The sequence below is a fragment of the Galendromus occidentalis genome, unplaced genomic scaffold (assembly GCF_000255335.2).
Source record: "Galendromus occidentalis unplaced genomic scaffold, Mocc_1.1 scf7180000077083, whole genome shotgun sequence".
Taxonomy (NCBI): Eukaryota; Metazoa; Arthropoda; class Arachnida; order Mesostigmata; family Phytoseiidae; genus Galendromus; species Galendromus occidentalis.
Window position 1 is genome coordinate 87,025 of NW_003805071.1, and position 17,516 is coordinate 104,540.

Sequence of the window (17,516 nt, forward strand, 5' to 3'; positions counted from 1 at the left end):
GGACTCCTTGACAGAACTCGAAACGTAGAAGTTCGGAAATGATGATTTCAATGAGATTCGTGTGAGCCGAGGGCTGGGATGAATGGAGACAAGCTCCCCCTCCATGCGGGATCTGAGAGCACCTTCCTCAGATCTCTCAGTCCCGATTCATCCTCCCCTTCCCATCCCCGGCTACCTCAGGGCATACCTCGATGTGGGTAAGAACCGGCATGAAATGAAGGGATCGAGTGGTAGGAATAGGCGGTCGAGAGAGAGAGGTTGGGCGAGAGCGCGCACGCAGCTATGACTGCCCTCGCCTACGCAGCAGACGATATTCTAAGAACACACGGAACACACAGGCAGCATACAATCGGGATCAGCCTACAGAGACGGTGTGGAGACCGACGGGCGCAGTGACTGTGAGACGGAAAGCCCAGCAACAAAACAGGCAGACCAAGCAAGCTCAAGGAGTTTAGCTAGTGTCGTCAAGCATAGTCGATAGGACCCGCTCGTTGGGCATCACCCACCCCAGAGTACAGTGGCAGCCGCACGACCGTTACCTTCTCCCACCGCTGCTTCTGCCGCAGCACCAGCAGCTAAAAGGAGTGCAAGAAATCAGTGCTGTAGTCAGCTCTAATTTTTCTGAGTCGATCGGATATTGTGTATGAACTCCCAAGTTTCGAGTTCAATACCGGGTTTCATAAATGCTTGAGTCGCGACCACCGGAACGAGATGGCTGACCGAAACGCACAGTTCGGAGCGTCGGAAAAGTGAGTGCTCGTGCGAGTGCTAGATCATACGAGAGCCGTGAAGTGATCAGTGGTCTTCGAGTCTACGCTTCGCCCACTCCGTTGGATGAAGATCTCGGAACTGCGGTAGAAGATCTCCACGAGCAGGCCGAGGGAGGATTTTCACTGTAAGGTGAGCCTGTGAGCACTTCAAATATCAAAGGTCGATCGATTGTCATCATCCTGTTTTATACAAACCGTCGGAGTGCTACGACGATTCAATGATCAACCGTGCATCGGAACTCAATCGAGCGGTGTCTTAATGAGACACTCGCTTTCCTGGGGAAGAATTCCTCATCATCCGGTCTCCGAGGCTCCTCCATGGATGTTTTCTGCCGTCCGGCAGCCATCCACTACAGCTGATGGGGACTACGCGACTGTCACTCGGCCAGACTCGCCGGCTCGAGCAGGATTCAATCAGACTTATCCGTGACGTCTGTCTATTCCTGGAAGATCGCAAGTGTGGGTTTGTGGAAAGGCATCGGAACTTCCACGAGAGCGTTTTTAGTGTTTGGCTTGATGATCGTCGGTTCTGTTCGATATCGAGTTGCCGCGTTCTGTTTACGTTCTTGACCGCTCTGTCGCGCTGAACCGAGGAGTGTTTTGGAACGACGACACCACGAAGAGTTCGGTAATTCCGAAAGAGGACTGAGTGAGCGACCTTTCGGTGGAGACGTTGACGATGAGTTCGGCGGTATCGGGGGCTCTGCGAGGCTTTTTGCAAGCTCGCCGGAGATACGAGCGAATATTGTCCGTGGAATGAGAGGATTTCCGATGAGATGTTTGACAACGTTTCAATTTCGGTAGGGGATCGGAATGCTCCATCGATGTCGGCCGACACGACAATGAGGGATAAGATTATGGCAAAGATTGGACAGCCCTTTCCGGGGATCCGGATCGAGTGCGGTTCCCCGTACTCGTTTTCTTGCTCCGTCGAAAAGCTTATATGAAGACTTATCGAAAGTCTGTCTCTTCTATTCTCATTCATTCTTGAACGGAGAATGAGCCCGCCCTGCATATTCCAAAAATGATCCTGAATTAGGGTGTTTCGAATCGAGTCCCCCAACGGTAGGCTCTGCTTCGGTGTCATCCCCGATCTGCAATCAATTCGACTCGACCCTCGATCCGGCATCCTTGATTAGCCGTTGCTCAGACCCGGTTTTCGATGGGTCGCGGTGTCCACTTCGCTGGCGCTTCCAGAGCCGCGGTCTAATGTTTTTGCACGGAAAAAGCCCCATCGGAATCAGACCTCCCAAAAAGCGTTCCTGAACCCTACATCAACACTGATGCAAGCGGATTTTAAGTTCTCCGGCGCATGCTGCTACCCTTCGGGAGTTTCACGCCTGTGGCATGCTTTGGCTGACGGAATCGCAATCATCATACTGATATTCCGACGGATCCTACGCTCATGAGTGAGTGGTGCAATAGATTCTTTCGCGACGGCCCATGCCCGACATGAAATAGCTTATAGAGAGGAAGCTTCGAATAAGTTTGCTTTCTCCGCGGAGAAATGCTACAATGTTTGCTGAATTGGAATTCTCGTAGTCTATGCCGAGATGACGTGCTCGGCCATGTGGACATGGTCGCCCATGCGACCACCAATCGTTTCTCCGAAACACGAGATCACAACCGAATCTACCACGGCTCGAGTATCTACGAGAGAGCTATCGACATCGACACTCGAAAACGGGTATGAAATTCTGACAGAAGACTCGGAATAAACGAGCCCCCAACAGTTTTGATATTAAAGGTCATCATAGCCTAGATTCCTAGAGCACTGCAGTGAGAATAGTATAAGGCCACGATAGGATTTATAAGGCTGGTGATACGCGCGAATCGTTTCGCGAGACGGCCTCAGAGTCGCCATCCATGGAATATCCTTCCGGAGTCGTCAAGCGCAAGACTCGAGGTTGGTTTCGATGAACCCAGTCAAAATGTTGCCTCGATGAACTTTCTTGCCGTTCGTCCCCCGAATCGCTTCGTTTTATTTCTCTCGTTTGTGCCCGAAAGGAAGGGCGTGTGAGATGCGATTGAATCCGTACATTCGGTCGGACGCCGCTTCTTCGAAATGTGATGAATGAGAAGAGAAAAATGGGTGAATAATTTGATGGATTTCAAAACTTTGCACCGTTTCCAAGCTCGCCAACGCTGTTCCGCCGTTGTCTCTGAAAGTTTCGAAAACGCAGGAATCGACATCGTTCGGGGAGTATTCAGAGTAGTTTGGTATTTCATTCAACTTTGAGTGAGCCGAAGAGGAGCTGTTCAAAAATAGATGACGACCATGCAAGTAGACATTGGACGCACGATTTTCCGCCAATGAAATCCTCGCGTCGTTGGTCATTCCCCGCATCGCGGAAATGACTCAGAATCGCGTAGACCGGAATGATCCTCGATAAGAGCGCCGGACTCTGAGAATCCGAGAGACCGATATGCTCTCACGACCAAAAGATACGCTTCGTGGTAAGGCCGATCAAATCGCGCCGGTGTCGGATTCCGCTCATAAACGCCGAGGGGGACGTTGAGGTTCCAAAGGTCGATTGTCGAATCGATTCACGAGGCTAAGACAAGAACAGGTAGCTTTTCTCTAGCCGATTTTCCTGATTCCGGAGATTGGGGCTCCTGAACCAGAAGTCGAATTGGAATCGAATCGCTTGGGATGAGCATCGAGGTGATCAGAGCTAAGAGGTGATCGGTGATCACACAGAGAATGAAACCTGGAGAGGCTATCGGGTCTCTCGGCCGCTTCGAGCAGCGTAATTCGTATCAGCCGACTCCTTGAACAGCGAAATGTTCTCCGCTTTCGAATCCGTAGCGGAATAGGGAGCTCCTCGGTCATCGTGTCCGAGTCCTTACTCCCTCACCTGTCCCCCGGTAGACAACGAACCGTCCCCGAATTTCGCGGTCTCGTCTCTCGAGAACCAGCGACCTCGTTCTTCGCGGGGTAGAGAGGTTCGTCAATGGGTTCACAATCACGTACGGTAAATGTCGATTGCTTTCGACCGAGATGCCCCGCGCATGGGGTCCTGATCGGTACGCTGCAATCGCTCATTTCCTTCCGGAATCACTCCGCTCTGAATCATGACAGATGTGTAACTTCACTCATAACGCATGTCGAGAACGATGTGGTATCAACCCGCCTCCGTGGCGTTGACGACGGCCACCAAAGACCCACTGTCTCTTCGGGAGAAGCTCCGTGTCAACTTCAGACTCCGAATGTCAGTCGATGTCGGATTTTGTCTCGAGGAAGAAACCGCCCGCCGATGCGTTTTCTTCGCACATTATTGCTTCTCGAATAACAATCGTCGTTCCCTTCCACATCGCTCATCTCACGGAATACGATTTCGCCGATCTCCCCTATTGTCACGGATCTCGAGGGTCGGGGTATCTTCCTCTTTCGTTTGTGAGCTCGCATTCTTCGAGTGTCTTTCGGCCAATCGAACAATCACTTATTCAGATGTGATAACCATTACAAAGAATACGCCTCGAAGGCCTTATGAGGAACTTCCGTCTCATAGATTTTCGTATGCAGCAGTTGCTGTTCGAGCATAAAAACTTCTGGTGTCCAATTCTGATGCCGAAAATATCTCCGGCGGCTCATCTTATATAATATGTTACCCAACCTCGGCCCTCATTCCATTAATGAGACCACTCGATGTCGACGAGTCGCGGAATCCGCGGGGTCTTTCCTTGGGCAACGCTCCCGCAATGTGTCTGAGCAAGCGACGGAATTTTATGGCGACTCGCACAGACCCTCGTAAGGAGAGAAAACCGCCGATCGGACATGATTATCGTACCTTGATTCTGAGCGTATGCAGTGTCGTTCCGAAGTACGGACGGTAGATCAAATGAACAGAAGGACTGCGGTCCATCATAATTGACGATTTCACGATCCGTGAGGTATTGGATCCGGAAGAGCATCGCTCCATACGCAATCGACAGGCGTGATTTGAAGGTCGAGGTCGGCCGAATCTTTGAATATCGATTCGACAATTTAGGGTGCTGCTGTCGCCTGGGCCGCTGTCCCAATGCCTCGGCTCCGAAGCATGTAAGAGGTAATTCCGTGCGTCTGATCGTCCCACTCACGCTTCCGTACGGCCGCTCCGGTATTTCTGGGTGACACCGGCTTGTTTGCTCGAGGTGAGCAATCGATGCGATCGATTAAGTTGACGCGTTGTATATGTACAATAAGTCGCTCCAGAGCTTTTGATTCGGAGAAATGAATCGGGCTGATAAGGTCCACGCGTGAAGATAAGCACCGAATTAAAATCGATACTCCGTCCCGGCCTACCGAAAAAGACCGGGATGGGGGTGACTAGATGAGTGATAGACTGGCCGGCGGAGCGATGGGATAGCAGGTCGACGGGTAGGCATCTTATCAGGAGGATAGTTGAACTACTCAAGCCTACAAGTACCGTCTCACTCAGCTTTGCCCTGGATGTGGTCACTTGTGCGTGTGGCGTCGCCGACGCTGGCTTTTTAAACTACCAGTCGTTTGAGCTTAACTCTCCATCAAGCGATTCTCGACATTACTGCCTGAGTGGCTCTTTCGGAAATACTCTGGATATACGTTGTTGGCTCTAGAGAAACGTCCTCTGCACTCCCGCTGACACAGAGCTGGCTCGTCACGATTCATCGCTTCGTGGGCTCTGACGTTCCCTCTCGGCAAGCGTGATCTTTGAAGAGTTGTGACTTTCTCCACTTTTCCGGGTCAGGAATTGACCTTCGACTGCGGCGATTCAATGAGTTGACCGAGGGGCTTTTATGTCTCGCTCAATTCGAGGAACAGATCATTGCGGCTTGCTCGTTGCCCGAGGAAGAGACTGAACTGCGATATCGATGATGATTATATCCTTGGCTGCGTGAGCTCAAATCTCGTCAACCACGTATTCTGAGACGACAATCCCCGGCAGCTGTAAACTTCACGTTCCTACCTCCTGGCGGCCTCTGCCTCGGATCCGGTGAGAATCTTCTCGAGAAGGGACGGGAAGAGCATTTCCTCCACTTCATTTGGCTTCGTCGGTCCATCTCTCTGTCGGGACAGAGGGTTCGACTGCCTGTCGGAAATGAGCGGAAACGTCGTCACAGCTCCGAACATCGAGGCATCATCGTAGCGTTCGCTGCCTTCATTTTTTTTGTAGTTCGCTTTCTCTCTATGGAATCAGTCGAGCTACGGAACACGATAGTAGGAGAAGGATGTTGAGATACGGAGGGAGCGATGGAAGAGGAGGAATTTTTATGTGACTGCGCCGCCGCGACGCTGCCGTGGCTGCTTCGGCCGCTAACCTTTACAAAAGCATAACAGGCCGTGTCAAGGTCATTGCTATTTCCAGTCTTTCCCACCCTCCCGAGAAGAGAAATGGATCGCTCGGGGAGTATCGGAGATTTCGTTGGGACTCCGTCTGTCGAACCTCCATATTCGGCTGCTGTTCCCGAGCGGTCCTGAGCTCGGAATCAGCCGGTTCGTCCCAAACCCAATCATTCTCGATGAACTGAAGACTTTCCAGTGATCGAGGGGACGAGCGTGGAGGACACCGAGCATGGGAGTAGCGAGTCAAGCTCAGAACGTTCAGAAGTCGATCCGAAGATTTCAGGCTTCTTGTTGCCCCCTCCCCTCTGCCGCGACTGTGCTTATTCCAATCAGTGAGTGCTGCGGGGCATTATGATGGATTTTGATTCAATAGCACACTTGGTTGGAGCGACCTACGATCTCCAATGTCTGACGCCCCGGAAAGCGTCATCGATTCTGATGCCCTCCGAAATAGAAGAGGGAACTCGGCGGTTTCCATGGAAAGGCCGTCTCGTTGATGAAGGTCGCCGATGACCACGTGGCCACGGAACATCACACTGAATGAGCGCTTGTAAAGGACTATTTTCTGGCTGTTGAACTGTATGCTGATGGAAGTGTCGCGACTCGCCGCTCTGAGCGTGATAACCGTTCCGCTTGCATTAAGAAAGATTCCCCCCGAGGATTTGCAAAGCGACTCATGCTGTACGTGTACTCGGAGAGAGCCTCGTTGGCCGCCGCTACCGACGCGACGACGTGGACTGGTACGGGTCGACGGCAAACCAAACATAAGACGCCCTTACATATTTATCGTAGCTACTCTGTCGTGCTCTGCATACGTAATTCGTGTTTTCAGGCTCTTCCCGCTCGCAAGCCTAGGCCCCTACTGTGGATTGAGCCTCGAGCGGGAAAATCCTATTGAGTGCATTGAATTCATCGAATTCCGGCACTCTGGTACTTCATTTCTGGCAGACCGAGATCGGTCTCGTGGGACGCTCCCAATCGAGGCTTTAGAAATGGAGAACGAGCCAGGGCTTCACGAATCGCTCATGTCATCCAGGGGATGGGGACGCCTCCGCGTCTCGCATATATGACGAATGAAATTCCGAAAAATCCGGCGACGGGCACAGAGTCCTCGATGTTTTCGCAGTCCTCATCAGTCAAGAAGTTTCCCAGAGTCGGGCGCGGATTCTTGGGCTGCGCTTCCGAGATTGAATACGAGGGCTTCTTTCGTATCTGGAATCTCTTCTCTTCTCATCGTATAAGAACACACTGAAGGAGAGAGTGCGATTTGTGGCAGATCTTCTGAGGGAAAATCCAAGAATACCATTCTCCTCCTTCCGGAGGATGTTCATCTTCTGATCTGTTTTCATGGACCGGGACGGGGCTTCTCTTTCGATTTGCTCTCATATAGTAATCTCCCGATCGAGAGTTGGGGGAATTGTCTCGATTTCTGCTATTCGGGAGAGAGCAGCTTCGAGTCCGATTCCATCGCTGCTGATAATAGAATGACCTCGATTAGGGAGAATAATCTCATTATTCAACTTTTGCAGGCAAGGCCGATGATGGCTACTAAATCTCCAGGGAATCTATCTGCCAGATAATGGTTCGAAGCTTCGGACACCGCTGAAAGCTTCGAAGAAGAAGTCCGGTTCGAGACAATCCATTTTGGCTACTCAGGGAAATCGGATACCAGCTGATCAGAAGAAAGGAGCCTCTTCATTCCAGGACGCGAGAGAGAGTCCCCCAACGGTTAGTCATATCCCGGCCAAACAAGACGAGAGCTTTCAATACAGTGAATTCATCAGCGAATTATTTTTCACCGACGCGGCCTCAAACGGTGCTCATTGCTTGGCACAGAATAAATAGAGCCGGACTGGGTTTTATCGCAGTAGAGTGTCGAGTGATGACGGGCTCGTTCCGACTATTGCAGGCACAGCTTCCTATTCCGAAAGCTCAATTCAACCAGGCGGAAACGATGGAGGGCAGAAAATGTCGTCTCATTATGATGTTCGTCCTCACGGCGGGCTTCTTCCTCGTGGAAATAACAGTCGGTTATGTGACCAACTCGATGGCTCTGGTCGCGGACAGCTTCCACATGTTGTCGGACGTGGTATCACTTGTAAGTATCGTCACAGGAAACGGTGGGCTTGAGCTTCTTCAGGCGTCTAGTGAGGCAGGAAATCGATGTGAATTTGTCTCCCTCCTGACGCGGCGTGATCGAGCCGCTTACGAGTCTAAAACTATCACGGGTAGACACAGGGAAACAGAATCGCCCGGAATCTCTATGGTGTCCGCCGGAGCGATCGCTCTTCCGAAGTAAATAACATATACTCGTCGATCCAATCGGATCGGGCTCATGTCATGTTTGGCTGGAAATCGTCCGAAGCGCTTGACGACACACGCGCGCTAATTCCTAAACGCCTGTGCCGCCGGCGGGAAATTACAGTCTGCTTGTGCTACACTTTCTCGCATCATTCACTCGGATGGTTTTCCACGTCGTCGTTGTGCGACTCGTTTCACGCTTAGCGTGAGATGAGCTCCGCCAAACTCGGATTCTGAGCTTCGAGGTGTCATCTCGCCCTACGGTGGGATGGTCGTCAAAAACAAGCTCATTTCATTGTGTTTTTCGGCAAACCGAAAAAAAACATGATGCAATCGCCTGAAAGTCTTGCAGTCGTATGTGATGCTTGTGCGGAGTCTGGTATTGGAGGATTGGGTCTGCCGGTTTGTTTATCGCTCGTATCGGAAATCGGAGCTGTTGACGTGCATTCTCGGAGCGATGGCATTGAAGGAACGTCGTTGTCGAGAGCTGGCGCGTATTCTCCGAACGAGTGAAAACTGAAGGGTTGATTCTCCGGTCTGTCGATCCGTCTCGTTTTCTTCTGTGCGCAGTTGTGCGTCTCATCGCCCACAAATGCTCCAGCCCACAAACGCTTCTACGCCCGTTCTCTCATTTGGTGAAGACTTTCTCGACTGCTGATGAAAGTAAATCTGTAGCAGTGGGCTTGAACAGGTGCTTTCTTGAGAACGATGCCAAAAAATTCCGGGTCTCCGAGCATTAGGAACAAAGCCCAAAGCCCACGTCGATCTCCGAACAGGAAAAGTACAATCGTGGCAACTTGATGCCAACATCGTACATTTGAGTGAGTGGCCGGCTCCACCGACAGTGTCCGAAGTGGGGAACCAATCGAGGAACGGCCGCGGCCGTCTCAATCGCACGCGGGTTGCAGTTCGACGTCTGGTGCACGCTCATTCCCGTGCGCCGCTAATTCCAGAACGATCTCTGGGCGACTATCTCTTCTGATGAGCTCCTCCATCCCCTCCGTACAGGATCACTCCATTGTGACTGTTCGATTTTGCTCAAGTCACTGGGGCTGGTGCGTATTCGTTCTGCGGCCGAGTCTCCCATAAGAGGTCGGCCATATTATTGGTCAGACTGGACCGCTCACAGGACTGGAACCATTCATTACTTCATTACGGAAAGCTTGTATCCTAGGGAACCCCAGAGCCCGCGGACTGTGCTGAGAGAATGAATTCAGGCACCTTCACCCCTGTAATCGATGAAGGGTCCAGCATCAACGGTGTGGCAGGCCAGGCGCCTAAACCCGAAAGCCCCCCCGAGCTCAGTCATCACGAATCAGAGTTTTCCCCAGATCTTGAGGTTGGCTCGATCGAGACGAGCCCTCAGAATTTCACAATGGACCATTCTAGCTATTTGGACACCATGATTAAGAATGTCGTAATGGCGTTCCAAGAGATTCTGGAGCAGCTCACGTGGGATGAATCCGAAGGTTATCCGATGCATCGATGACAGAGTTCAACGCTCGGATGTGAAGAGACATGTGTCGCGCTAATAGCATTTCCCAATTCAAGCAAGCAAGCGAACCCACTAGTTGTTTGTTGGCGGCCGACATCACCTTCCTGGTGGATTTCACCTCTTGAAGATCTTCGTCTATCGAGCTCGGCCGAAAACCTTGTTCTGTCACCGCAACGACGACTCTCACAGCCTTCTGCGGTTCTACTGCATAGCTTCTCGCTCGGTTACGTTTGAGCAGATCCTTTGCCGACAGTATACTGCGTTCCGAAATTCAGGAGTGTTCCCAAACGATCGTCGGCGTCTCCATTATCACGCGGTATGGAACGGGAGGAAACATGTTTCCCTGTCACTTAGAGCAGGTGTTACCAGAAAGGAAAACAACATCCTTTGAGAGAGCTCGCCTCCAGGAAGTCAGATAACAGATTATATGCGCAATGCGTCTGAGTCGCATGATTTGATCGCTGTTCGCAGTCCTTCCACGCGCGAGTGGTCTTCGTCGCTCACGAAGTGCCGCGCTGAGGAAGCCTGAGCTATGTTTATTCACCCAGATTATTTTTCAATGGATTTCATGGTCAGGTGTTGCGAAGACGGAGTCTCGCTCCCTCACGCTAGTATTCCGAGAATTCTACCGCTGCATCATTCGATTCCGCCTGGAATTTTGTTCTTCCTTAAGGGACGATCAGAGTCGACAGGAAGCAGTCCGACAGCCTCGAACCTTGAGATTCAGATATTATACGCGAGCTCAATCACCTTTCCCCCAAGAGTCGGAGAATCTCGCTGAAAATGGTCTCCCGTATCGCTCGCGGGACGATTCATAAAGGCTTTGTAGGATTCTCCGCATTCGGGAGAAGAGAGTGACGATATCCGAATGTCACGAATGTTGTAGAGAGTTGTCGTCCCCGGTCCCCAAAAATAGCTCCATGACTCGTGTATTTGCGAACTTTCCCGGGGTTAGCGACCCTTCCGTCTTCTTCTTCTTCTGATGCTTCGAACCCTACGGGGCTTATTTCCTTGGACTTCTCAACCGATGGCTGCTACGACGCGTCGTTGCTCGCTCGCTTTCTTGCTTTGTTACATAAGCCGCTCCATCCGTCTTTCATCGAAGGATCTCGCCGAAGTATGCGTCCAACCGTCCACCCACAGAAATCCAGAACGGGCAAGGGAACTTGCTTCGGCCGTGGAACGGAAGAGCTGTCATACGAACTCGAACAAAGTTCCTACAGCCTTGAGCTTCTGTTCGGAATTTAGGAGGAAGAATAACTTAGCGATATGCTTAGCACACGACGCAGTAATAATTGGTGTTTTCGCCGCCGCCACCGTCGTCTTTGCCGCTGACTGAGGTGTAGCAGTCGTTTTCGCCGGCTCCCGCTTCTGTTATCTGTGCGACTGAAGGGAATCATTTCCTGCTCGGAATCTCCCTTAATCTACATAGAACAACAATGGATTTGATTTCTCTCGAGTCTTGAGACGAATCCGGATGCGGAGTATCAGTACCCAGGTCCTCGAAAGGGATCTTCCTCTTCAATGAACATCCCCGCTCGCGGATGAGTAGAACACCTTCTCAGTAGTTCGGGAAGATGGATCGGCGTTCAAATAGTTTCCCTGGCGGGGAGCTGCAGCTCACAGACCGGTAATCCCAATACACTCTAATTTTTTTGGTCTCGTTCCAGATCGTTGCCTTCATGTCCATAAAAATGTCACCGAAGAAATGGTCGAAAAACACCTTCGGCTGGGCTCGAGCTGAGGTCAGTGAATATTTGCACTTGAGCCTAGCTTCGTCGGATCGGGGCAAGGACGCCTTATCGCCTTCTTCTAATGCGTCCTAAAAACAAAATATTGTCATCACGAAACTCTCGTTTTCAGGTGCTGGGCGCGCTGGTAAATGCGGTGTTCCTGGTGGCATTATGCTTCTCAATCCTTGTTGAAAGTTTAAAACGGTATGATCTCATTCCACTACCCTCCATATTTTTCAACGTCAGACGTATTGAGATCCTTGTTTTTCTTCCCCTGTTTTCGCGAGGGGGGCGTACGTGCTCGTAATTACGAGTTTTCTGTGTTGCGTCACGCACGGAAGACGGGACATTCTGTTTGTGAGGCGCGAAAATGTAAACAAAGCTCCACGGTTTTTTATCCGTTGAGGAGGCAGACGTGATTCGACTCCCTAAGATCCCTTCCTTGGAGAGATGTTGCTGATCCGTCGTTCGAGAGCATCGATCTCGCTGATAATGATACACGCGGTCAGACAAGTATATATATTTCACGTTTTCTCTGCTCCTGTGGGAGAAGATCACTTCTTACGAACTCGTCTGATCATGGCAGTCGTCCACCAAACTTGGAGCAAACTCACTCAGTGAGCAGTGATTCTTCTGTTGGTCGTACATGATTCAATGAGCGTCTCGCAAGAAGTCTCATTTTCGTTCGCGTGGGACGTCGAACCTCATTCGGCCGGATCGGATTGCTTCTCCGCGCTGACTGCGGCGGATCCTGTATCCGAGTCCAAAAAAAGAATCTGGCGCGGACAGTAATGATGATAACATCTTCGAAATTTCAATGTCTCGTCTTGATCAAGCTTCATTCTTCGAGAATAGCTGAATACCGGCGCAAATGAATCAGTTTTCCAAAAACAGAACTTCCTTACAGGTTCTACAAGCCCGAGACCATTGATGAACCCGTACTCATTCTGTGCGTTGGCGTCGCGGGCCTGGTTATCAACATCATCGGACTCTTCCTCTTCCACGGTGATTCACTCTCACTGAACTCATTTTATCCTTAACGAAACTCGGCTATTTTCTACACGTGCCCCTTTTGATTCTCTTCTGCGTATCTTAGTTTTCGTTTCGTAATCTTGAGAACGCAGCTGAATCGCGTTCGGTTCGGTCTGCAGGATAAGGTCACCGAGTCTAGAGTCCAGAAATCATTCGAGGGGAACAGTGTCCGACAATTCTACGGGATCTCCAGTCGCGGAATCCATCGACGCATTTTCGCTCTAAAATCTCGTACGCTACCTGATCGGCAATCTTTTAGAGCCTCGCTTCGCGTGTTTCGTTGCAGAGCACGGCCATTCTCATGGAGGACATGGACACAGTCATTCGCACGAAACAGGTCAAATCAAAGGGAGTCCCAATTCTTCCAACGATCCATCGTTGAATGGATCACCTACATTAAAACAGAAGAGACCTGCCAGTCTCAACAGGTACGCTCTCTTGATGAACTGAGCTGAGCACCCCATGAGCGGCCCCCATGCTCTCATGAAGCTCTCATTATTATCCTGGGGTCTCTTACATACGAACTTGCATGTATCGTTTGTCAGAGACTGACGGTCGAGGACTTTGTCTTCCAGAGATCATATGAGCGTCCCTTCGATCGATAACGGCTTGAAACACAATAACAAGATCCAATATGAGAGCGAAGACGACCGGAACAGCGAGGTGAGTTGACGTCGTTTTCGATTGTGGCATAGTCTCTCCTCGCCCACCTAGAGCCCAGAGTTTGAGCTGCAATCGAAAATTTCCCTCAGGATAGGAATTGTCGCGCTTTGAGCGCTTTTAGAACATCGTTTTCTTTCGTTTGCTCCCATGAAAGACGCGGCTTTGTAGACCTATTAGAAGTTCATTAGAGTCACTCTAACTAGAGTGAGATGGAGATTCTGTCTCGAATTTTCTGAGAGGTGCTACTTCCTCAGTCTTCGATAGTAGAGTTTTCCGAAATAAGAACGTGAGTTCCGGGTGGCTTAATCGATCTTGGATCCATGATGACGATCCGCGGTTATGACAGTAGAAGTGCACTGGTTCTAGAGTTGTCGCTGTGGTGACGTTCGACTAATTTTTGCTTTTTTTTTCTTATTTGTAGGACAGTGAGGTGAGTTGGCTTTTTGGTTTTGTAGACCTGACCGTGCTCGGCGAGCGACTTTCGCGTGTTTTTAGCCATCCGGAACGCAGCGATCTCGATGACAGCATGACAGCCTTCGCTCTGGAGTTTTGAACCTCGCTGGAGTTTCGAGAATATTCTACTTTATGAAACATCGATCGGAGACTCGATCATAGGGTTAATCGATCGCTTCCGCCATTCCGAAAGCTTTATAAGGCGCGCTCATACGTACCAGGCTTTTCCCCTGCCAAAGCAGCTGATTGTCGCGAATTATCAACTGGGATTCCCGAGGAAAACAAGGGGGCCCAACCAAGCTCCCGATAGATTCTCTGGGATGTCATGTTTTGCATACACACGTATGAAAGTCCGACGTGAAGAGTCGAACTTGAGCATTCTTCTTTCAACCGTATTCGATACACGTCCGGATGCTCAACTTTTCACGTATTGCTGGCGTCCTGAATTCCGCCTCGCCCCCTCACTCGCGGGAGCGGTCAATGAAACGACTAGCCAATGTGTTCTCGATTTTGTATTTTGCCGTTGGGAGAGTTTCTGGTCAGAGTCTGACTTACGACTTCACTCATTTGGGTTTCTGTTGATTTTTAGGACAGCGAGGTAAGTCGTTTGGAAGGTTTCCTTTTTTCTCTCTGATTGTGCCGTCCGCTGTTCCTTGTTCTGTGTTTCGACTCATGGCTTACAGTCCCTGACATGCAAGCTTTCCCGTCTATCCTGAGGCGGGGGCATTCCTTTCGAGCTCCGTCCCGCGTCAGCTTCTCGTCCCGTCTGAGGCACGATGCTTTCACCTTTTCATTTCGGGATACTTTTCCAAACGGGATTAACCGCGAAGTCAGGTTTATCGTGAAAAAACTCCGAGTCTTGGTCTGTGTGAGAATTATGGATCGCTATGAAGAGGAACGAGCCTCTCCGGCGAGTTAACGCACTCGTCCTTAGCACTGCGAGGGAGCACGAGGAGCTTCAATGTCGGCATGGGTTTTCCATGTGACTGATTCTACATTCGTCCTATGCTCACCGAGCTTTTCCAACGTTGCAGACAAAAGCCGTGAAACAGCTCAGACACCCCGTGGCGGCGGGATATCTCAACATTCGCGGAGTTTATCTGCACATCCTGGCTGATGCTCTCGGCTCAGTAGTGGTCATTATCTCAGCCCTCATCATCTGGAAGACCGATTGGGAATACAGGTTCGTTACCATTGTTCGCCCCGGCTTCAGTTCCGGATGGGAGACCAAGGCTCAACAGGAGCCAACATCCGCTGTTTGGGAAGACCTTCCTCCTCGAAGAGGGTCGTGCAAGCTACAACTTGGGGTTCCTATTACTTATGCCGAGCTCAACACCGGATATAGGAGGCAGCTCTTTCCTTCGGCAGGTTCTTCGTCGACCCGGCCCTGTCCCTCATCATGGTTTGCTTGATCATGAAGTCCACCATGCCGCTGCTCGTCGATTCCGCTCTCATCCTACTTCAAACGGTGCCGACTCACATCCAAATTGACTCCCTCCAGGTAATGCCTCCTTCTTTTATCTCCCTCTCGCTTCGTATGCCGCGAGGAAGGAGAAACCTACTGCCGGATACAGTGATTACCACGTACATCCGCGTAATCGGCAGATCGGAAGAGTCGATATTTGAGCCCTTAATACTCGTTCCAGCAAAAATTGATTCAAGAAATCGATGGGGTGTTGGCTGTTCATGAGTTCCATGTTTGGCAACTCGCCGGTGAACGAATTATCGCCTCTGCTCACATTAGATGCCGTAGCCTACCCGACTACATGCGAATCGCTGGGAAAGTCAAAGAGTTCTTCCACAACGAGGGCATCCATTCTACGACAATTCAACCGGAGTTCATCAGTGCCGGTGAACACTACGCCGATTCGAAAGATTGCTCCCTGGAGTGTCCGCTCGACGAGGTATTGACTCCGCTCGGGACTCCTCCCTCATCCGCAGTGAAATATGATCTCGTTCCGCTCATTCAATGAAGCTACCCAATCGCTTGGCGGAGGCCGCTCACTGAAATTTTTCTTTCTGGTCGACAGGTGAATAACTGTGTACAGCAGAAGTGCTGTCTCGCCCCGACGCCTCCCAATCAGAAAGGTTCTCCGTCGCTTCCACAAGTTCGCATCGTTCCTCGGGAGGAAGCGTCAACGCAGACCCCCATGTAGATATGTTTGTAGGATGCCAGAACAAAGCGATTATTCTTGTGGTCGACTGTCAGCGGAGGCGGAAGTATGCGTACAATTTATGCAAGCGATGCAATATGGAACGAGCAGAAGTCGCGGAGGTTCCTTGCGGCGAGTGTACGGAACTTCGGATGGATGGTACTGTACATATGAAGGAAAACGGGCATTCCGCCAAGGCACGATCGAATTCAGGCTTCGAGAGCTGATTCGGAAGCTCCGTCGTGCCAGCTAACAAAGGAGGAATCAGAAGCGCGCAGCTAACTCATATCGAGTGTCGGCGATATGGCATCCTGGTATGCGTCGACGAAGCACATCGGCGGAATTATGTTCGTGATTTCTGCTTGAAGATCACGATGAACGAACAAGTGTCTAGCCAATGATTGAAATGCCCGAATCAGGCAGGGTACTCATCTTCAGCGCTACTCAGTGATGATTTTCAAATCCGACTGAACACAGCAAACCGCCGTACCGGGTCGGGGCAGAAACTTCTCTTTGTTTTTCTGATCAAGATCTTCTATCGATCGTAATGGAACTCATTGGAATGTTCCGCATTGATGAAGGATGCAATAACTGCTGGATTTCCCGGAAAGGAACACAACATGATATCAGGGGACGTTCTTCCCCGTACTTTTTCATGTTTTTCTTCATGAAGAACTCGATTAGTACGAAGAGATGATGCAGCGAAGCGTTGGCCTCGATCCGACGCGAGGTGATCAGCCGAGGTTTGAAGTCCGTTGGTGGAGTGTATTTTGTGGTTTCATTCAAGAACCAGCTCCACATTTTATAGTCTAGGATACGATAAATATAATATTCTGCATACGAATCGACTTTGAGAACTCGAGACGCTTAGTTAATGACAGGAGGAGGAAAGATCTTTTCTATCGAGGCGCCGCCGCTCGCTTGCCGGAAAAAAGACGGTTAAGGAGGCTCGGGGCTTCTTCTGAACTAAAGATTCGAGCTCGTTCAGGATAGCGTTGGCTGAAGTCGAATGCGAGCCGTCTGATGCCTTCTTGCCCCATGTCTGTCATGACTTATGACCTCTATGAAACAGTCTCGATCCGCCGATCCAACGATGAAGGATCTTAATTTCGGGTCCCGGTCGATTCAAAATGGTTTCTTGATGAGCTCGAATCGATGATGAGCGTTCCGACCTCTCGCTACCCGAGTCCCCTCAGCCTGAACGGTGCCGATCAACTCCTTGAGACAAATTATGCGCGGTGCGATGCGTCGGCAAGGAGAAAGGAAGGCTGGCTAGCTTTCGAGCACAGAAGACCTGTTGTTGAATTTCTTCTAGGGCTGTATGTTCCTTGTTCCCATTATTCTGTCAATGAACATTCTGTACATAGGGTCGAGACGCATTTTGCATTTCGAAATGATCAGTCAAGCATTTGTGATGAGACGCGAGTTGTTTCACTCTCTGGGTCTATACGGAGTAAATTATTCTTACTGTCAGACTTCACAATTCAGCGTGAGTGAGAATGTGGGAGAGCAAGCAAGGACGAAAGGATTCACAATTATTAGCGTCGGCGATGCAGCAGAAGGCCTTCAAACCTAAATAGTACGGGTTGATAAGAAAATTTCTGGCGATTG

General features: G+C 50.5%; 1 protein-coding gene across 1 annotated transcript; it reads left to right on the top strand.

Annotated features, from left to right (window-relative positions):
- The first annotated feature begins 325 nt into the window (after positions 1 to 325).
- Positions 326 to 16,208, top strand: LOC100909257 (zinc transporter 1). Its single transcript, XM_029110706.1, has 14 exons — positions 326 to 900; positions 7,605 to 7,803; positions 7,985 to 8,173; positions 11,542 to 11,616; positions 11,735 to 11,808; positions 12,512 to 12,609; positions 12,923 to 13,064; positions 13,212 to 13,299; positions 13,721 to 13,729; positions 14,342 to 14,350; positions 14,787 to 14,935; positions 15,121 to 15,253; positions 15,399 to 15,656; positions 15,783 to 16,208. Exons 3-14 carry the CDS (start codon positions 8,030 to 8,032, stop codon positions 15,906 to 15,908), a joined length of 1,305 nt encoding a protein of 434 aa, XP_028966539.1. The 5' UTR covers positions 326 to 900; positions 7,605 to 7,803; positions 7,985 to 8,029; the 3' UTR covers positions 15,909 to 16,208.
- Positions 16,209 to 17,516: the final 1,308 nt, after the last annotated feature.

What these genes read in the sequence shown, in the direction of transcription:
- LOC100909257 (XM_029110706.1), top strand. Translation starts at nt 8,030, where the DNA reads ATGGAGGGCAGAAAATGTCGTCTCATTATGATGTTCGTCCTCACGGCG. An exon ending in CTTGTTGAAAGTTTAAAACG is followed by an intron (nt 11,809 to 12,511) that starts GTATGATCTCAT and finishes ACTTCCTTACAG; the next exon opens with GTTCTACAAGCCCGAGACCA. An exon ending in TCCAAATTGACTCCCTCCAG is followed by an intron (nt 15,254 to 15,398) that starts GTAATGCCTCCT and finishes TACTCGTTCCAG; the next exon opens with CAAAAATTGATTCAAGAAAT.